Below are 22,541 nucleotides of genomic sequence, written 5' to 3'. Positions count from 1 at the left end.
TAATGCAGTTTGAATGGTTGCCATGGTATTACCTCAATTCAATTGCCGGTGAAAGTCTGTGTTTTTTTCCCCCTGTTTTATGTTTATCTACTTCTGTTTATCTAATTCATTATGTAACCAAACCTGTTGTGACAGCGGAGATGAGAATGCACATCTCTGAACAGCTGCAATGTGAAACATTACATTTTATTCTTTGGTGCGGCAGCAGAGTGTCTGAGGAATTATACATTCAGGAGCAATAACAACCTGCTGTTTCGACGATAATGATCATTATTTGTGTTTTTCAAGATTTTAATGACCCATGTTTTATTTTGTGCTTCTGCACGTGATGGGTTAGAGCTACTACAATCTCTAGAAGTCAGCATTACAGAGCAATTCATCGGCTTTTTATTTATAAAAAAAAGTCACTGTTTACAAACCATCATCGGATTCTGAAGACAGCTGACATATATACCTCTCTTTATGTAACAATGAACCAACGTAATGCACACCTTGTGCTGTGCCTGTTATCTCCAGCCTTCTGCCTCCATCTGTTGACCAAATTTGGAACTTCCCCCCCCTTTGCAAACACATCACCATGCTCATCCTGTTGTGCTCCATCTTGGCCTTTAGGTAATCTTTTCTCATAAATTAAAAAGCAGCAGGAAACCACAAGTTGAATTTGGTTGATCTCAAAATAACTTCACATATCTGATTATCTTTGCAGCTTGTAGGCCTTACTCAGAGTGCCATGCTCTGTGCAGTAACATGGATTATGCAGTTAATTCTCAGTATATGTTGGCACATGATGATGTTGGCACTGCTGTTATGAATTACGTAATGAGGGATGTGACACAAGATGCGCCTGCAGGGCTCTCCCTTTTTGGCAAACCGGCGACTTACATGTTATAACAGTAACTACACTCTACAACAACATGTAATCCACGCCATTTCTCCAAGAGTTATATATATTACAGAAAATGTAGGATATCAAACATGTATTCAAAGAGAATAATTAGGTTCTCAGACATTTTATTTAAATACACAATGTGTAATTTATGAGTAAGAGTGCAAATATACACTAACAGAAAGAAAAAGAGAGTTGAGACTGCGTTAAATTGCAATTAACACTTTGAATACGTGTCGTTATCTGAAATTAGTTACATTTAAGTTTGAGTCTGTTTCACTGAACTACAAAAATGACCTTTTTGAGCGTTATATCTCCCAACTGACTCGTTAGGTTACTATCTCCAAATGATCTGCGAGAGCTTCTGAGAGCCGCCCCGGGACACTGGAAGTCTCCGTGAATACCAGAGCAGTCGTGTTTCATTGACACCCAGTGAGACAAAATGAGGGCGAGCCATCATTTATGAAACCTGTCTGAATTATTGATTCTCAGTTTAGCTTGCAGAGGACTAAATCTGTGTCTTCTATTTTTATTTTTTTTTCTCCCAGTTTTACAAACCCTTGTGAGTCTTTACAAAGGCCCCATTATTAAACACTCATGATCACACAGCTTTACTGAAGACTTGATGGAGCCAGTGTCATTATTGTAAATGTACCCGTCGACCACAGATGACCCCAGAGAAACATCCTCTGGCAGTATGTATCGTACACACTGAAAGAAGTCAAGATGCATTGCTATGATCAGATAGTCCAACCATTGCATAAAAGGCAGCGATGGAATCAAAGGAAGAGCTATAGTGACATTCAAACAACTCTAAGAAGACTTCTCATACTCCTTACTTCAGCTTAGTCATCTTATTTTCTAATAATTCAAGTTTTTGTGGTCAGTCAGAACAAAACAGGCTGTGATATCATGCCAGCTGACCAAAAAATAGACAGAAATGACTATATCAGTCACTTGACCTCTAGTTTGTCATGAAGTGATGGCAAAACTCACAGTTATCATATATCTATCATCTTTCCTCTCATCTGTGCTTCATTTATTCCTTGTATATATGTGGGAAGTCTTTTAATACAATGCATTACTGGAAGATGAAGCAACTGAATTTGTTGTGTAATGACAATAGATTATTATTATTATTGATTATAAGTCAAACATGCTCCCTGTTGGAAACAGAATAGACTGACTTTCTCATCGTGCATTTTCTGTCTGCGTTAGTTTCCATCTTCCCTGTTGACACACGTCTCTCATTCCATTTGAGGTTTTCAAAACTCTCTGCCACTTGCAATTTTCTTTAATGTCAAAATAATTACTCTATTATGTGTGTAAGTGTCTGTTTAAATTGTTTTTTTTTGTCAGTGCTTTTAAACTGTTTGTGTCCCTTCTTGTACGGATATCTCGAGAACCACAAAACTACCAGTTTAAATACAGGAATTACAAGTCAAACTGTTTCCGCGCTTACTTTTGCACTTGTATATACAGCGTATTATAGCAGTGGCTCAGGTTCTTCAGTTTAACAGACGGCAATTCTGTTAAAATTGGTCTTTAAAGTCTAGATGAGAAAAAACTCTGAATATCTGTCTCTTACTTCTCATAGGTCTTTCAAATGGGGTTTAAAATAAACAATAAAAGGCAAATTACAGATTACAAACATCATACACCTGTCAAACATTCATTTATGAGAGCAAAGACGGCATCGGCTGCTTAATAAAACGGCAAAAATGCATTGATTTCTCGAGGCAAACTTGCATAAGAGACATCATTTCATGAGCAAACTGAACTAACTGCAGAAGGGAGAGATGATACCTTATTAATTCTCTCTTATATTGAGGGCCTCCAGCGTGCCATCCAGACACCTCCGCTTAAACTACCATCTAAGGATGTGAGCGGTGCAGAACACAGAGCCACAGGCCTCCTCTGAGATTTCAGATCGCTGTGCCTGGATCAGGGCAGTGACCTCGCCGGCTGGTTTCGCAGAGCTCTTCACTCTTTTGCTATTGCTCAGGATCCAGTTATTAAACCATTTCGAACACACTGAACAAACGAAACAAGGTCACCCTCTTACCAAACACACTTTAAAGGCGTGTATTTTCAGCAAAGAAAAACAAATAATTTCAGAACTGCTTACAGATGGCTCGTGGTTCTTTTTCACTTCCAATAAATAAAAGCCTTCGGTTTCAGCAGACCTGGGAACAAATTACTGCTTGATATCGATGTGTTGTCAAGTCTTTCAATGTCACGGTTTTGTTCGTAAGAAGAATACATTTTTTCATCGTGACTAAAAGCTCACACAGATGTTTTGAAACTCAACACATTTCACAGCCGATTCTAAAACATCAACAATGAGCTGAGACATTTTGTGAAATTTTAGGGATTATTGGACTCTATAACAAAAGCAAAATATCCTTATCTAAAATAGCACTTTTAACACATTTAGTAGAAAAACATTTACAAAAGCCCCTTCGAAACAACCACAGTCTCACTAACAGATCACAGAATATTCCCATATGCTCGATGCGATGCTTTGTTAACGCTGTCACCCTTGTTAATCTTGAGATCTTAACCAGAATGTAAAGAGAGGTTCTTCAGGTTTAAACAAAGCTTGGCAACACAACATGTTTGACCTGCAGGGGGGAAACAATAAGCTCATTGTGACCCCAGTGTTGTTGTTTCTGCTCCTGGAGACTCTGCAGCCTCTTTTAAAGCTACAAAAACTCAAACCTAATGATGTTTTGTTGCCTCCATATGTCATGACTTCTGCTAATTTATGAGAATTGCTTACAAACAGGATTTTAAACCTTATTGTTTCAGAAAACGATACCTTACCTCTCAGTTGTTGGAGGTTTAAAAGAGGGTCAGACCTCACTGGGATCCAACTGACAAATCACTTTGTAAGATAAGATACTGATAGTTTCTGTGTCTGAGAATGACTTTTTGGCAACCAAAGGAATACATATTTATTCATGCATAGCCCATTTACTATGTTATATATTCAATTTGTCCGAATTTGGTGTTTAACAATGTCTCATTTTGGTGATTAGTCACCTCCATCAAATGTGCAAGTTCAGTTTGAGAAGGTTAAATCAATCCCATATGGAAATGATTTCTTCATTTGCACCAGTAAATAGGAGTGGTACAGAACAGCACAATGGCAGGGATTTGAACCCTGATCCTCGTAAAGAGCTGCTTCCTATTTACACTGTTGGACTGCTGCACATGTTACAACATGAGGTTCATTTCTAACGTGTACAGTGACTTTGTGTACTGTACCAGAGTTCACTGTAGAAAGACAAATATGATACTTTTTGTTGCAAGATGATGGATTGAGAGGTGATAAGAAGAGAAAGAAAAAGGAAATATCCATTTGAATCCGTTTCATGTGTTTGGGTTATTAGGTGATTGCGCTCCAGTGACCTCTAGGGGGAGTTTGTATTATAGAATATTACAATGATTAAAGGGTAACTAACCTAAATGAGAATTAATAAATAGACAAAATTGTAACAGAAATGATCATGCAGTTTGGGTTCGGGATTTTAGAGTTTGTCCAACACAAATCATACCTTCTCAATAAAAGGTTATTCTGTACACTGTACATGACTTACAGGTAGTGGAGCTAGGCATCATTTTAATAATCGGACTCATGTGGTATAGATTTGTCCATTTAAATACATGATGTTCATATTCATAATCTATAGAGATTACCTTCCCTACAAGAACACATTAAATTCAGCCCTAAAGACATTGGGGAGTAGTGACATAAATTATTCATTAATTTATGACTTCAAGGCATTTGGAGAGTTATTAATCTAATTGGTATTTGGGCTTTCTTAAAAGCATTCAGGCTGGGATTTAAAAATTGGGGATAATTTACAGCAGTCTGTCGGTTGTGGTCTGTAATAATTAAGGCACAATAAAATATAAATACTTGTGGATAAAACTGTATTGATTGTTTGTTTGGCTTGATGTCAAAGATTACTGGTTGCATTAATGTCTGTGTTTTTCAGATTAATAAAAGTAATTTAAAATAAGTTGGTGTAACTTTGAAAGGGTGTTGTTTTTTTTATATATATATATTTTACAGTTAAGAATATATTCCCTTTCTTAAAATAATGTGTCTTAATCCACTAAAATGATGCCCTGTCAAGAATATAAATGTCAATGAAATGTTTTAGTTTAATAGAATACACTAAAGCAAGCCACAGCTCCTAAACTAGCTCCTCTCTGCAGCAGACTAGGATCATCCACACACTGCAGACTTACATTAACCACACCCCTTCTCATGTTGCAGCAAAACATCGACATGGTTTTTTTTCTGTTATTTTCCCAGAATACACCTGGAAAAGTACAGTGACGAACGAATATGCTGATGGGGAATTCAATACTTTTGTAGGAGCTGAATCTTTTGAACCTATTCACTGGGACGAACATTTTTATTTGTTAATTTACTTTATTGATCCCAGTAGGTTTATAGAGCACAAAAAATATAATAGATAAAGAATATAACTGTATAAATAAAAACACGGAACATGTAAAGTATAGATTATATCTGATACTATCTCTGCATTTCATGCTTATGAGAGACTGTTTATACGGACTTGATTTAAAACTGGATGTTGTGTTAGAATAAGTGAATAAATAAATATCTGCTATCAACTATAATTAAATAATTAAATGTATCCATAATGAATGAAGCAGAACAGTTAAGATGAACAATCCCTTTATGATAGCTAACGTTACATGCAAATCTAATAATGAAGAAATTTGACACATGTAGACGACAAAACCATTTGGATAAGTTATTTTTTCTTTGGTGTCACCTGGTAAAATAATGATATATTTAAAATATGAATAAGCATATGAATCCAGCACAAAAGGTACACATTTTAATATAAAAAGCAGTCGCCTATATTTGCTATTTACTGTCTGTATATTCAATATTTTTTAGTTATTGTGGATTTTATTTTATAAAATTTATACTTATTTAATAATTATTTCCTGTTTAGTACTTTTATTACTTATTTATAATAAAAAAAAGTTTTACAATGTATCTTGTCTGCTGTAATCCTATTAATGAATGAATTAATTCATTCATTAAGGATTATTTTATCCAGCACAAAAGGTCCACATTTTAACTTTCAAAAAAATATAAATTATTATTATTCAATATTTTTTAGTTATTGGGGATTTTATTTTTACTTATTTAATAATTCTTTCCTGTTTAGTACTTTTATTACTTATTTATAATAAAAACATTTTTTTCACAATGTCTCTTGTCTGCTGTAATCCTATTAATTAATTAATTAAGGATTATTTTATCCAGCACAAAAGGTCCACATTTTAACTTTCAAAATAATATAAATTATTATTATATTTACTATAATTACTCTGTCTGTATATTCAATATTTTTTAGTTATTGTGGATTTTATTTTATTTTTACTTATTTAATAATTCTTTCCTGTTTAGTACTTTTATTACTTATTTATAATTAAAACATTTTTTTCACAATGTCTCTTGTCTGCTGTAATCCTATTAATTAATTAATTAATTAATTAATTAATTAAGGATTATTTTATCCAGCACAAAAGGTCCACATTTTAACTTTCAAAATAATATAAATTATTATTATTCAATATTTTTTAATTATTGTGGATTTTATTCTATTTTTTTTTTTTTAAATTACTTATTTAATAATTCTTTCCTGTTTAGTACTTTTATTACTTATTTATAATAACGTTTTTTTCCACAATGTCTCTTGTCTGCTGTAATCCTATTAATTAATTAATTAATTAATTAATTAATTAAGGATTATTCTATCCACATTTTAACTTTCAAAATAATATAAATTATTATTATTCAATATATTTTAGTTATTGTGGATTTTATGGTTTTATTTATTTAATAATTCTTTCCTGTTTAGTACTTTTATTACTTATTTATAATAAAAACATTTTTTCTTGTCTGCTGTAATCCTGTAAATTAATTAAGGATCATCTCATCTCATCTCATCTCATCTCATGTCATCTCATCTCATCTCATCGGCTGTGGGTTGGTTCTCATTTGAGCGGATCGTCCATGAACTGCCCACCAGCAGATGACAACAACACAACAGAGCGAGCGGCTGGTAGCGTCGCTAGCTAACAACTGCTGCTCAGCCCGTGTGTGACATCACATCGGCTGCAGTTTACCACATTTGGACATTTCTTTTTCCCCCCGACAGCAATGTGTTTAATGTGTGCAACCGGCCATGCTCCTCAGCTCTCATAGTCTAGCTGACGTCGGCTAACTAAGCTAGCTCTATGCATGCCATGCTAAAACTCGTTAGCTAGCTAGCTAGCTCGGTTGCTAGCTTGTTAGCTAGACGAGGTGGAAGAGCCGAGGACAGGGAGATGCGAGCAAAGTGAGGTGAGCCCAATGAAACCGTGTATTATTAACTCAGTGTGGATTCTCATCCTTATAACAATATAATTATATATTTGTGGGGTATTCTAATTACGTTTGTCAGATTCATCGACGTTAGAAATACGCTAGCCTGACAGCTGTGTTAGCTAGTAGCCAGCTAGCCTGTTAGCAGCCCCCCCTCCTCCTCATCCCCCTCCTGTAACCATGGCGAACTGGAGGCCTCAACGGTCAAGTCAGGTGCCAGAGTTCTAAGCGCGTTCGAACGTCAACGGTTCTGAGTTACGTCAACGGTTCTGAGTTACCCTGGTAACCTTTTTGAAAGTTTGTCTTTGTGTTACATCATGGTGACGTCTCACATGTGATGACTCAGCTGGTTACAGTACACACACGTGATGACATGTTGTTATTAATGACCTGAAGATGCACCATGAGAACACCCTTACTTATGATCATATATATATATATATATGACTCTATATATGTATAAATACAACACATGTGGTGGTGTGAACTCATTTAATGATATTAAAGAAACTTACTCAAATGTAAAGATTATTAAATATCTCATGACATTACAGTCATTTAGCAGACGCTTTTATCCAAATGTGACTTACAATAAGTGTATTCAACATAGGTATGAAGAGAACTACTAGTCACCAGAAGTCATAAGTGCATCTCCTTTCTTAAACAAGCATCTAAAAGCATAAACCAGAGCAAAAGTACAGAAACAAACTAATACGAATTAGTTTAGTCTGCATATTTCCCCGCTGCAGGACTAATAAAGGATTATCTTATCTTATCTTATAATAAGTGCAACAAACTAATACGAATACAATAAGTGCAACAAACTAATACGAATACAATAACAAACTAATACGAATACAATAACAAACTAATACGAATACAATAAGTGCAACAAACTAATACGAATACAATAACAAACTAATACGAATACAATAAGTGCAACAAACTAATACGAATACAATAACAAACTAATACGAATACAATAACAAACTAATATGAATACAATAAGTGCTAAGTGGAAGGCTCAGGGTATTTAATGTTCATGTTGTTTTTTTTCCACACAGGGTGGCCTTGAATGACCACGATAGGCAAACAGGAAGCACTCTGGGAGATTCAACATGAAGTTGTATGTGTTCCAGGTCAACAATGGCAGCACACTGACATTTGACACTGACCTTGCTGTCCAATCGTAAGAAACTTGGCGTTTTACCAATATTGGGGACAAATAGTGGTCAGAATATCTTGGCTGTTGTCAAGTATATATTTAAATGTATATCTTCCTTTTTGTTTCAGTGTACTGGAGCTTAAACATGCCATCCAAGCCAAATATAAGATTGCAGTTCAACATCAAGTCCTTGTTGTCAATGGAGGGGAATGTATGGCTGCAGAGAGGCGTGTCTGCAGCTACAGTGCTGGCACTGTAAGTTTAAATTTATTAGTGTGTGTTTTATGTGCCTTAAAGATATATATATATATACTGTTTGCATTTGTGACCAACATTACTAACGTTTGACTGTTGATCTTTAGGAAACCAACCCCATATTCCTGTTCAACAAAGAGATGATCTTGTGTGACCGGGATCCAACGATCCCCAAAACCACCTTCTCGATTGAGAGTGAGATTCAGGTTAAAGTAGAGGAGTCTCTACTGATGCCAGCTGTCTTTCACACTGTTGCCTCGCGAACACAACTTGCTCTGGTAGTTATCTATTTATTTTACATTTCTAAAGCTGCCTTTCATTGTTTGGGATGTGTGCCTTGTCACATGCAGAAGATGAACTCATAAAATCATTGTATCCAAACCATTGACTGTTATTTTCCTAGTTTGTCCTAACTGTTGTTGTTTTTTTCTTGTGCAGGAAATGTTTGAAGTTGCCAAGAAACTTTGCTCTTTCTGTGAACGATTGGTTCATGATGAACACCTTCAACACCAAGGCTGGGCCGCCATTATGGCCAATCTGGACGACTGCACTCTGTCTTATCAAAAGTTGCTCGTGAAATTTGACATGTCATACATAAACTACCAACGTGACTTGGAGGCAATTAAAGTTAAACTCTCAAAGTAAGTGTTGGCACAGAGAACATGCTATTTCATACTTATCCTGTAATTTTGAACTTGAAATACAAAGTGCTGTATGCTTAGTAATTACTGCATGTTGCCTCGGTTGACATGGTAACTATTCAGACTTATTCAATCACAGTCTTAGCTCAATTAAATAGCTGAAATAACATTAAATAAAAATCCAATATACAACGTATTTCTGCCAAAAGGAAATGAGCCTGATGAACTTGATGTCTTAATGACCACGTCTTTGATTGCAGGTTAGGAACATCGGTTTCTGTGATGGCGAGGATACCCCTGCTGGAGTGCTTGACAAGACACAGCTACAGAGAGACCATGGAGAGGTCATGCTCAACCCCAGGAAAGGATTCAGATGAGACGGAAGAAGAAAAATCCACCGACTCTGTGCGCTGCGCTACCGATGCACAGAGGCCCTCCAAGTCATCGGCATCCTGCTCTGCTCCGGGGACCGCCACATGTGAGCCACCTGGCAACCAGGAAACAAACGAAATGACTGACAGCGGTGGGCTGAGAGCCGCACTACTAGATGACGACGCTCAAGAGTTCGCCAACCCGTCCTGCTTCAACGTCACACTATTAGACTGGATCAATGTGCAAGACCGACCCAATGATGTGGAATCGGTTGTGAGGAAATGCTTTGACTCCATCAATAGGGTGAGTCACAGATGATGTGTGAATAGACAATGTCAAAATAGTGTTCTAAATTTAGAATCCTAACTTGTGGTTGAAAATACCACAAGTCTTTACTGGAATCTTGTTTCTTTCAGCTCGACCCTCGGATTATTCAACCCTTCCTGACAGATTGTCGCGACACAATTGCCAAGCTAGATAATCAAAACATGAAAGCCATCAAGGGGCTTGAGGACCGGTTGTATGCTCTCGACCAAATGATTGCAAGCTGTAAGAAGTTAGTGAATGAACAGAAAGAACTTGCTCAGGTAACGTAAAGTAAGAGATAAACACTATAAAATGACCAATGTCATTCCATGTTTCATAACGGGCTCACTTATTATCTCTTTGCAGGGATTTCTGGCCAATCAGAAGCGGGCTGAAAACCTGAAGGATACATCTGTTCTGCCTGACTTGTGTCTGAGTCACACCAACCAGCTGATGATCATGCTCAACAACCACAGGAAGCTACTAGACATCAAAAAGAAGTGCACCACTGCCAAACAAGAACTTGCAAACAACCTTCAAGTCAGACTCAAGTAAAACTGAAAACCACTTCTTCCCCATTCTTGTTGAATAGCTCAGTGCTTTCTGCACATAACTACATTTAGGCTTACTGGTTTTAAAAATCAAAAAGGCAAGTGAATCATGTCTGCGTCTTTAACAGTGCTAATCATTTTTCATTAGATGGTGCTGCTACGTGATGCTTCATGCAGACCAGGACGGGGAGAAGCTTCAGGCTCTACTCAGACTTCTGACGGAGCTCATAGAACGAGTGCGGGTGGTGGAGGCCCTCAGCACCGTGCCCCAGATGTACTGCTTGGCGGTGGTTGAAGTCGTCAGGCGAAAAATGTTTATGCGTCACTACAGAGAGGTCAGTGCTAAACGCCGTCATTGGACAGTGATCGTTCTTTCAGACACAGTCGTTCAAAGAGGTGAGCTCTTTTGTCTCACCACTACAATGACGAGAGAACAGCCTATTATGTTGTTTGCTGTTGCCTGACAATTAAGGTAATTTTAAGCTATTTTTGTCTTTGTTCATTTATTTTTATGTGTTGGAGGGAATACTTGTTTTTCAGTGGGTTTACTCTGCGGTATCAAACTTTCCCAAAGCAGGAAATGTTCCAAACTATGAAAACAGGTGTCCGAGCTGGCAAAAAAAACTGCCATTGCAGTTCTGTATAATTTCCAACCAAAACTGTTCTTGATGCCCTTTCATGTGAGACATCCTATTTAGCCAACCCATGAATGACAAGGAGGCTGTGTGGTTTGGGAGTTGCACTATTAGTGGGCGCTCCCATTGCATTAGAATAAGTCTTAAACTTTATCGGCCCTTTTAAATTGTATAATAAAAGTATAATTAATAAACTTAGAATAACTGCTGTCCTTCCTCATTGTATTGCTGTGTGTAAATGCACAGTAAGAGTGGGAAATAAATAATTGATTTTCCTCATATTTGTCGTCTTCTATTGAGCTGACTTAGCTTTTTCACCGGAGCCGACGCAACAGGAAGCCACTCCTGTTGCATCTAAAGTGGACATTGATTATGACTTTGTTGTTGTAAAATCCTTAATGTCCTTCTTTTCAGTGGGCTTATGCACTTGTGAAGGACGGGAAACGACTGTACGAGGCGGAGAAGTTCAAAAGGGAATCCTTTGGGAAACTCTTCAGTGAGTGTCTTTTGAAAACTCACAATGTGCTTTTTGAAATAACACATAAATCCAAACTAAGGTCAGAGTTTTGATATATTTACTTATTTCCTTTCAGGGAAGTCTTTCCTCAGAAATCGTTTGTTTAGAGGACTCGATTCATGGCCTCCGACATCATTTTGTGTAAGTTACAATTTAACAGCATTTTGACCAAGTTGCTATTCATGTGTTTATTATTTGAACTGTATTTTAAGGAGTCTCTTCTTTTGCTCTTTTTATTATTGTTTATAGACACGAAAGCCCAGAAGGTTTGATGACGAACTTCCAGACATCTCACTTGACGACCTGCAGTACTTGAAATCTTGTTGTCCTTTAGAGGTGCAGCCGTTCCTTATGTAAGTCACAGTCCCCAGTTATTGAAATTACATTACATTACAGTCATTTAGCAGACGCTTTTATCCAAAGCGACTTACAGGAAGTAATTGTTTTAGATACGACCTGATCAGTTTATGTAGTGCTACCAGAACTATCATTTTAGGAAGTTTTTGTCCATTTCTTAATCAAATTAATAGACAATTAACAGAACATACAGCAGTGTGTAAGACTGTACATAACATACAAGAGACATGCAGATTTTTTTCTATTAGGTTGATGTCAAAGCTCTAAATTAACTTATTTATGAAACGTTGATTGTTTTGGAGCCTGATCCTCTGGTGTGGAAATTGTCCTGACTCGTGCAGACCTCTGCAATAGATTTTTTTTACTCAAAGAAAATTTCAAAGTTGTTCCTAATATATATATATATTTTTTTCTGCAGGGTTCCCACAATGTGTGACTTCGAGCCCTTAAATCGCCACGTAGAGACGCTTCACCAGCTGGTCCAAGCCGCACAGAGCGTGGACGAGATGTCTCAAACTATTACCGACCTGCTCAGTGAACAAAGGGTAAAGACCGCTTGATTAACAACCTTCATTTGTGTTATTAAGTAGGAACATATGTAGTTATGCTGGTTTCTGGTAAAAGATAAATAGTATGCGTTAGCTTTTCTCTTATATTTATGTAGTAAGTATTTATCTTCTCTCCCTGTATCTGTTCTGTCTTTGCAGATATCCTTCAGTCAGAGATCAAGCATGTTTGCCACACAGTGCGGAAGCATGCCCGGGACCACAACGCCGAGGTCCCCCAAAACCCCGTCCTCTCTCAACCTGCAGGGACCCAGCTGCCAGCCACTACATGTTCCCATCCCAGCACCGCTAGAGGATCTTTCCCCAGACAGCATAGACGCGCAAACATTTGACTTTGAAACTATCGGCCACCCGAACATGGACCCGGTCCTGCAGCAGGGCTCCCTCGACTTGGATTCTCTAGTAGAGAGCCCTGAATCTGACTTCATGTCTGCTGTCAACGAGTTTGTGATCGAAGAGCACTTGATCTCTCCCAACCCCATGAGTGACCCCATTAGCCCTGAAATGATGGTGGAGTCGCTGTATTCTTCAGTCATTAACGCTATTGACAACAAGCGCATGCAGGATACCACAATACTAGAGAGGGAGAACTCACGGATCACCGTGCTAAAACAAGTGATCGATAAGTACCGATCTGCTGCAGAGGAGTCCCATTCAAACTTCAGAAGTGTAAAGGATGACCTCTATCACTTGAGAGGCATGGTATTAAAAGAACAACATGACTTTGGCTTTGTTTTGAGAAATTTGACCACAGAGGTGAGCAACGTTGTGGACAACATCTGCCAAACCCAGAAACAGCAACTAAAGGAGCAGCATCAAAGTGAGCTTCTCTCCGCTCGGCAAGAGCAGGAGAAGCAGGTTCAAACACTAACGGAGGAAAACCAAGTAAACCAGAATATTGTCAGAGACGTCCAGCACGCTATGCTGGAGCTGGAGGGGCTCATGGAGCGCAAAGAGAAAGAACTCACTCAGCTCGAGAATGAGAAAGAGCGAATGGCTGAAACGGAGAGTAGCCAGACGGAAAGGATCAAAAACCTGGAGCAGATGATGAGCGATCAAACCGAAGAGATCAAGACGCTCTCAGCTTCAAGAGACTCTCTGACCAGCCAGCTTGAGAATCTGCACTTTGAGATTGAACGAGGCCAGCAGAAGATCCGGCAGGAGTTGGAAGTTGCTGAGCAGTCTCACCTAAAGGAGATGGAGGACAAAATGAAGCAGGAACATGCAGCGAAAGTGGAGATCCTCACTAAGGATAACCAGGAGGCTCTGGAAAATCAGGCTGCAGAAAATAGTGCAAAGTTAAGTGAGGCAGCTGAAGAACACGCCACTGCAATTAAAGAGAAGGACAGCCAAATTACGGACATGGAGGCTCGTATGACTGAGCTCGCAGAGCTCCGCTGCAAAGTGGAGGTGGAGTTAGCCCTCAAAGAGTCGGAGACGGAAGAGATGAAGATCTTACTCGAGGAGGCCAAGATGCAGCAGGTCGAGGCTGTGAAGTCCGAGGTAGACGCCGCGACCAAAGTCCTCAACGAAGAGCTGGCAGATATCAAAAAACGGCTTGACGTAAAAAATGAGGAGTATGAAGTGGACCTCGCAGAGCTGAGGAGTCTCATGAGGATCGAGAAGGACCACTGCATCTCCGAGCTGGTGGACACACACGAGGAGGAGATTATTTTGTTGCGGAACGAGCTCGCCTCTCTGCAGCGGCAAGCCCAGGAAGCCGACAAGAACCACGCCGAGCAGCAACAGGAACTCAAGCAGGCTTTTGACCAGCAAGCGGCTGCTCTAAAGGAAGAAAATGAGAAGCAGTTCAGGTGTTTCCAGGAACGGGAGGAGGAATTGAGGACTGTTGTCAGCAATATGCAGGCAGAAAATGACCTGCTCTCCAAAAAAATAGAGCAGGACAGAGAATTAACCGAGAGAGATTCAGAAAAAGAGGTGGCCTCTGAGGTTGTATCACCAGATGCTTTTAAGGAGTTGGAGCAGCAGAAGGAGGACGTGGAGAAGAGACTGTTAGACAAAATTAGACAACTTGAGGATGAGCTTCATGGGAGACAATCCTCAAAAAGGTAAAGGTTTGATCACAGTGGTAGACGTCTAGCTTTTGTGTTTTGTAGCCTGATTCTAAATGAAGTTAACCTGAATCTAGTTTGTTTAAATGTATGTGGGGGGTTTTTTTCTCCGTGTGTGTGCTTGTAAGTCCACATAATGTGTTTCTCTTTGCCAGCATTAAACTTGATTGTGTGCCTCTCAGTGATGAAGGGTTGTCGCTGCGTGCCGAGGGGCGTGCAGATGCCGGAGCACCTCTGTCTCTGGACTCGGCGCTACAAGAGCGGCTGCAGCAGGAGAGGGCCTGCCTGCAGTCCCAGTTGGAGCTCCTGGAGAAAAAGAAGAACGAGGAGATGCAGAACCTCAAGACATCACTAATCGCAGAGCAGCAGGTTTGTTTTTTAGGGTTGTAAAAAAAACAAAAAAAGTGATGTGTTTTTATAATGTTGAAGTTGGGTAATTACTAAATCTATCCTTGACTATTTACTGAAGGTTGCTGACATGATTAATGACATTTAATATGTGGACTGCTTGAATATAAGTGCGTGTTGTGTAGTGTGGATGCTTACCTAAGTGAGTACTTCATTTGTGAAACCTTAAATGTTTAATAGGTATTGACTATGTCACTATCTGCAACTTCCATTCAATTACAAGTAAAGCTTTACACACCAACAGATCAATATTTCATTCATTTGTCTGTCGGGTCGCTTTACACCAAAAGATCCCCAAGTGGCAGCAGAAAGATTTTATTTATAAATAGCTCACTTGCTGCTTTCAGTCGTCAATTTTGTATTATTTAATTCATTGTGATGATTTGTCTCTATATCTCTGTTATGGAGATACCGCACCACCCATCATAGTTTAAGCTATTAAGACTTGTGTTTTGCACAAAATATTACATAATCAAGCTGAATTTACTGTAATCTGAAACATCAGTTGAGCTCACATAATTGTATTTCATTTGATATGTTTTTCAGTTATTGGGTATAATAAATGATGAAGAGATCAGACGTGGAACAATACAAGCGAAACAAAAAAAAAGTCAAACAGAACATTAAAAATCAACAAAACAATTGCAGAACTCCCATGGCTGCAAGCTGATCTGCATTGTTCGAACTTAGCAATTAAAACTGCCTCCTCTCTAATCATTTGTGCTTTTGGTATAAATTCCCTGTTGTGACCAAAATGGTTGTTAACCTTGTTGAAACGCAAAATGATTTTTTTCTTTTTTGGGTTTTTCTAGACTAATTTCAACACTGTTCTAACCCGAGAGAAGATGAAGAAAGAACAGATCATCAATGAGCTAACGGAGAAGTGGAGGAAAGTTACCCAGCAGCAGGAGAAGGACAAAGGTGAGGCCAAACTATTTTTTTTAAATAAAATACCTGTTTTTTTTAACAAGCTTTTCATATTTAATAAAAGTTATTGCTTTAACACAAGATAATGTAATCTTGTTGATATTGTACTTAAAAAACGGTTTACTTACTGCCACTCGACATGTTGTGCCTGTCGGTGTTTCATATTTATCTTGACTCACTGCAGCTCTGATCGAGACGCTCTCCGAGGACCGAGCTAGTGTCATGCAGGAGAAGAAGAACTTGGAAGAAGAGCTGAACCGCCTGCGCAGCACTGCGCTGGTGTCGTCTGCCTTCTTCACTCCTAACCCCTCAGCTCAGGACCTCACAGAAGCCGGCGGAGCAGCAGCTCGAGCTCTGCCCGTTGCCGGGGCTTTTTACTCTGATCCCATGACTGATACCGACAGACTGGCCTCTGTGGCGGCCATTGGAGATGACGAACAGGTCGATTCAGCAGTGGAAGCCAGCATGATGACAGTCCAGTAAGCATCTTTTTCTCCAATAAATATTATGGTATAGTTTATAATTTGGTGATTGTGATTTCTCCTGATGGAAGTTTACAAACACAGAAGAAACAACACACACATTTACATGCATTGTGCCAGCCAGTGTATTTGTCCCTACTACTTCCCTACTTCTTATATGTGAACCAAGGTTGACAAAGTTTTAGTAGCTGTTTACGAGTATGTGACACTGAAGCAAAAAATGTTTCTTTTCATTTTCTTGGTTAGTTTTTTAGGTGAGAGGGTTTCGACAGTTCACAGAGAGTAAAATTTGTGTAGATGAAAAGCGCACAATCTTTCTTACATCTTTATTTCTTATACGTCTGAATTTTACAAATCACCTTTGGACTTTGGTTTTAAAGATTTTGATGCAAATACAGACGTCTTTAAGCTCCATCAAATCTAAACACAGGTGAACGTCAGTGAATAACAACAATAAGTCCTCATCTTCAGTGCAGTTTTCATCTAATTCTATGCTGCCTTGTCATTTTCCTTCACCTACCAACACTGAAGAACTAGTGAAAAATAAGAATATAGACATGCTTTGTCAATTCAGAGGTTAAGAAAAGGTTTTTGCATCATAACAATGGTGCTATTACAAAAAAGAGTTTTCACACCAAATTAACTGTGACACATTTACCTTACTTTTGATTATTTCCTCATTGGAATACGAGTTTAGATACATTCCTGTCCTTATTTTTTTTTTTCAAGCACAATATTATGTTGATTACAATTGGTTGCCAGCCACTTACAGAATGGGACTTTGCATTATTGAAGAAGAATTTAAAAGGAAATTACGTAAAACATCCCAAAAATGGATGGACAGAAAGGACGTTTGAGAAGGAAGGAAGGAAGGAAGGCAGACAGGCTAGGATCAGACAGTGTAAGTTTTACATTTATCATCATTAAGATAAAGAAATATTAAATAGTTACAAGACAGGAAATGAGAACCAATTCATTTGTTGATTCATTTTCATTTTCTACACAAGACATAGTTTTTGTTTTTTTTACAGTTTTCAGAGGATATCAATCACTAATCTGTTTTCTCTCTCGTAGTGACAACATCCTGATGTCAGAGGAGAAACAGCGGATACTCTTACTTGAGAGGGTAAATAGAAACTCTGTATTAATCACATCGCATTTGAGCGCTCAAGATGCTGTTTTCTGGATGTCTCCTATCTGTTTAATCCATCTGATATATTGTTTCAGACTTTACACATGAAGGAAGAAGAAAACAAGCGCCTCAGTCAAAGACTGGTCAGTTATTTAACATTATCTCTACGGGCTATGTAACACCTGCTCCACTGGGTGGCAGTAGCATCAAAGAGTAAAATCCTGACCCAGGAGGCCAAAGAGCTCAGTGAAGAAAAAAGATTTTTTAACAAAGAGTGACATTAAGATGAATTTTATTGAAATGCTTAAAAAAAAAAACAAAAAAAAACAAACATATATTCTAATAAAAAAGTTTAAAATATATCTTTGGGTTTTTAAAAAAAAAAATTTGAATCAAGCCTGAATTTGCATGATTTAGAAAAAGGATAACATTGAAATTAGAGTGTAATGAAGTAAATAGGTTATAAGTGCTAATTCTAGTTACTAAGCCTCTTTCTTGCAAAATGTCAATAAGACAAATGTTAGAAGTCATCAATGCCCAGTGTTGCTAACCCCTCAGTGTAACACATGTAACGTTTCCCTAATCCTCCTCTCTGTAGATGTCTCAGAGCATGTCGTCTGTGTCGTCACGGCATTCGGACAAAATCGCCATCAGAGAGTAAGTGGATGAAAAAATAAATGAACACATGTCCTCGCTGTATTTGTTATTTACACAAAACTCTGACCATCATGACATGAAGTGTAATTAAACACATTATTGTATAAATACATTATTTTGTTGTCTATTGATGGTATTAGTTTGCAGAAGTCTTTGTAATCATCCCTTTTATGTATACATCTTTTTTTTTTTCAGTTTCCAGGTAGGCGATTTGGTTCTGATCATCCTGGATGAGAGGCACGACAACTACGTCCTCTTCACAGTCGGCCCCACCCTCTACTTCCTCCACTCAGAGTCTCTCACTGCACTGGACCTCAAACCAGGTCGGCAACTGTAGTTTGGACATTTGTTCTTTTTTTTTAAATTTACTGATGAAATCATTATGTAAAAGTGATAGTTTACTGGATTTCATACGTTAGGCATGCATGGATTAACAGAAACTGTATGTAGACGTGATCTCAAAAAAACGTGTTGATGCATTACTGTTGCTACAAATTTCTTTATAAGCTTCATGTGACACACAAACACACACAAGGATTTATTTGTGGTTTACTGGGTGTTGAATGAGTATGTGTTTAACAAGTCGTTTTGTTGTTTAGCTTCAGGGACCTCAAGACGGCCGTGGGTTCTTGGAAAGGTGATGGAGAAGGAATATTGCCAGGCGAAAAAGGTACTGAATTCACCCATAAGTTATTTAGTGTTTTTTTTTTTTTTTTTATTATTTGTGCTCTTTACGAATATGCAAGAACCAACATACTGACATATCTAAAGTGTGGTTCTGGAAATCTTATATTTTTTGTGACAATTTCCACACATGGTTTGGATTTATTTCTCTGATGTCAGTGAAGCTTTTTTATTCTCCTATGAAACGATTTGACCCATCTTGTCTCATGAAAGCCTTCTCTCCTTGTCTCCTTTCCTTCACCAGGCACAGAACAGGTTCAAGGTTCCTTTAGGAACCAAGTTCTACAGAGTGAAAGCTGTTCCATGGAACAGAAAAGTATAATAGCCAAGTAATGAGCTAAAATGTATATTTATATTGCTTAATTTTTGAACAGGAACTTCACATCATATTTCATAACTTGAAAATCGAAAGACCTTAAAAATTTTGAAGTATAAGATGGTCATCAAGCTATTTTTGGTTTCAGTTTAATATCCCACCTGCTACCATATTTTTGTTTTCTTTTAAACCCAGATTTGTTATTGTGGACCAATGCTATTAACTTTATTAGGGCAATGCCCTAAACACTGTGGCGTCACGCCATTTGACCTGTGTGTAAAATTGAACAAAATTGGGATGTTAAATATTAGTTCTCATTATCAGCATTTGTCCTTTTGTGGAAAATACTGTCATTATCAGCATAATTAAATAAAAATATACATTTATTATAAATGTTTATGGAGGAATGTTCATGGCATGCATATTGATATATTTTCTTTGATTTACTTATCCAGATAAATGTTGTAGTTGGAAACGTAGTTAATGCTGTTTGTTACTCACAAAGCAGTGTGGCCCTCTGTCTATACTGAACATGTACATTATGGATGACTGACGGAAACAGTCGTCTTTGCAATCCTTGAAATGCACTTTCAAAAAAACGATGCTTTTGTTGATTTGAAAAGGGAAGTTAATCGAGCTGTCAGAACTAAGTAAATATATCAGCACAGACTTCTCACTATCATAGAATATTGATATGTAGAAAGGAAAACTTTGTGACTGTGTTTCATTATTGGACGACATTGTACATTACCCATCAAATCACACATGTAACAATAAATGACTGTATTGTAAAAGATAGAGTTTTGAAACAATAAAGGATTGATCCCAAGACATACTCTGCTGTTTTTATTTGGGCAAATTATTGTTGTTCAATATTTGAGAATCATATGTAATGCTAAAAAAAAACATGATGCTAGTGACGCTCATCCTTATAATCATTAAAGGGGGAAAAGTTTTCTCGATTCATTGACGAAAACTAATTTTCTGCCAGCAGACATTTGCTAATTTACCACCCTCCTGCTGAGATTTCTGCATTAACTAATGAGAAACCATTTTATTAAATCTCATTATCATGAAATATAAAATACACCTTGGTGACATTTTAGAACGTATATGATAAAACCCTTTTTTTTTTTAATGATGCTTTTAAAACGTTCTGGGGGGATTCAGGAGTCAATGTGGAATAGCACAGTATAGTGTATTCATTTGATTTAGCGTTTTTTTTTTTGCTTTTGTGGAAACATTAATGTTGGCACGCTGCTGCAGGAAACAGACTTCAAAAAGGCTTCAAATCGGGGCCCAAGAACGATGCGGCCCTCATGGAGAAGGAAGCCCACCAACATCACTTTCCCAGTTCACAGCGGGGAGCATAGCAGCTCTCTGCCGAGCACTCTCTACCATGTGGGTCTAGGGGTGTTTTAACAATGTTTAGCTCTATTTTCTCCATTTAGCATAAGCCTGTTGTCACATTTGGATGGCTCCTTCATAAATTGATGGTGTGATTCCTACAATTTCGGGACAGGCCTGAATGACAAAATATGCAACACAACATTCGATACCGAGGTGGCTGGCAAGCACCAACCATGTGCACTGGACAGGCTCTTAGTGTAAATGTTTACAACCCCCCACTGAGCTCAGTGCTGCTGGGAGTCACTCTCATCAGGCTGAATGGGATTTAATATTGCCATGTGTAGTCGCAAGCTAGTTCCACCAATAAAAACTGCCTTTGACTGGCTGACAAACTTATTTCTATAAACACTCGACTGCAGATCTTTAGTATCATAAATCTAGCCGATGTTAAACTGTATGCAAAGCAACTGACAGTGAGGTCTGAATCTCATTGTAATATTTATTTAAACAAGATTTTATGTTTATGATTTATGATGAGGAAATGTAAAAATTGTGAAAACACGTTACAAACCTCTGTTCATTTGTTGTTTTATGTGCAATTGTTTTTTTTGTAATGTAGCACTAAAAGATAGATCGCATTGTTTTTCAAAGTCAATATGAGAAAAATTCAAATACAAATTGAAAATAGAAAGCCATAAAAATACAAATAATTATAAATATATATGTTACATATGTGTTACATCAGGTTATACCATGTATAACTTACATATACACATGGACACACATGGAAACATATTACCCAAATTCAATTTTAATAAACCTTTTTGGATAAAAATATGTTTAAAGATGCGATTTAATGGAGTATACTGATTTTGTAAGTCTGAGTGAGTTGAAGTGTCGTAACAGTAGAGAAAATATGAAATTATACACTACATAAATGCACTTCTTATATAGAGTTTATAGTACTGAGGACTGTAAGATGTTATGTTTCTTAAACACAAAGGTTTTCTACTTAACAGTGAAGTAATGTCACCCTAGAAACCACCTGAAATTTAACACAACTTCACTCTGACTTTATCTTCCTACACAAGTCAATTCAAATGAATCTCTTTATCACTTTTAATGTAAAAAGTTCAAAGGTATCCTGAACTTTCTTATGTAAAAAAACCTGCATTAATTCATCACAAACATACTCCAATAATTGTATATAAGGACAGGTATCTAAATGCAGCTTTCAAATGCCATCAGCTGAAATCCAAAGACACATAAGAATGGCTTTTCTTTGCACGTCAACACATGCTGGAGGCACTAAATTAAGGTTTAGATGAGTAAATGTGAAATATCAAAACGATGTCAGGGACAACTCACAAAGAGTGTCATACAGTCTCAGATCTTGCCCTTTGTCACCGATATCCTCTGTATTTGAAGATAATGCACAAGTTGTATTTGATTTTCCAATATCTGTGACACTGTACCAGATAGACGGCGCTGCAAATAAACAAGCATTCTTTGCAGAGTAAATATATGCATGAACTTCAAATGATGGATAAATGAAAATAAATGGGAAAGCCTTAACATAACATTTATATTTTTCCGAAATCTAAATGGAACGAGTGTGTTGAAGAAGAGCCAAGAGGCATTAAGGCTGAAACTGCAAACCAAGGAGTAAATCGACTTAATGCCATCACATTTCCACCCTATTCATGCCTAAGAAAAGGGTTAGGGAAAGAGATTAGGTTATATATCTGCTGTCAGGGACTGAAGAGACCAAGAAGAGAACTTCACCTAAACAGAATGATGATCAAACAGACATGCTTTAACAGACATGCTTCATAATC

The 22,541-nt window shown here is 37.6% G+C and overlaps 1 protein-coding gene across 2 annotated transcripts; it reads left to right on the top strand.

Annotated features, from left to right (window-relative positions):
* Positions 1-7,016: 7,016 nt before the first annotated feature.
* On the top strand, positions 7,017-20,178 carry rb1cc1 (RB1-inducible coiled-coil 1). 2 transcript variants are annotated; one of them, XM_054627162.1, is made up of 23 exons: positions 7,018-7,289; positions 8,375-8,499; positions 8,604-8,730; positions 8,838-9,008; positions 9,169-9,371; positions 9,632-10,046; positions 10,160-10,330; positions 10,416-10,600; positions 10,749-10,935; positions 11,650-11,731; positions 11,829-11,893; positions 12,002-12,105; positions 12,528-12,654; positions 12,817-14,744; positions 14,930-15,116; positions 15,968-16,076; positions 16,267-16,561; positions 17,639-17,690; positions 17,792-17,839; positions 18,295-18,353; positions 18,549-18,676; positions 18,953-19,023; positions 19,282-20,178. In XM_054627162.1, the coding sequence occupies exons 2-23, from the start codon at positions 8,429-8,431 to the stop codon at positions 19,357-19,359; spliced, it is 4,863 nt and encodes a 1,620-aa protein (XP_054483137.1). In that variant the 5' UTR covers positions 7,018-7,289; positions 8,375-8,428; the 3' UTR covers positions 19,360-20,178. The 2 variants fall into 2 exon arrangements, with proteins under 2 accessions (XP_054483145.1, XP_054483137.1); XM_054627170.1 differs by lacking the exon at positions 17,792-17,839 and having other exon boundaries at positions 7,017-7,289.
* The last annotated feature ends 2,363 nt before the right edge of the window (positions 20,179-22,541 follow it).

This window comes from Anoplopoma fimbria, chromosome 3 (genome assembly GCF_027596085.1).
Source record: "Anoplopoma fimbria isolate UVic2021 breed Golden Eagle Sablefish chromosome 3, Afim_UVic_2022, whole genome shotgun sequence".
Taxonomy (NCBI): Eukaryota; Metazoa; Chordata; class Actinopteri; order Perciformes; family Anoplopomatidae; genus Anoplopoma; species Anoplopoma fimbria.
The sequence above is the reverse complement of the archived record's forward strand: the minus strand, read 5'-3'. Positions and strand labels throughout refer to the sequence as shown.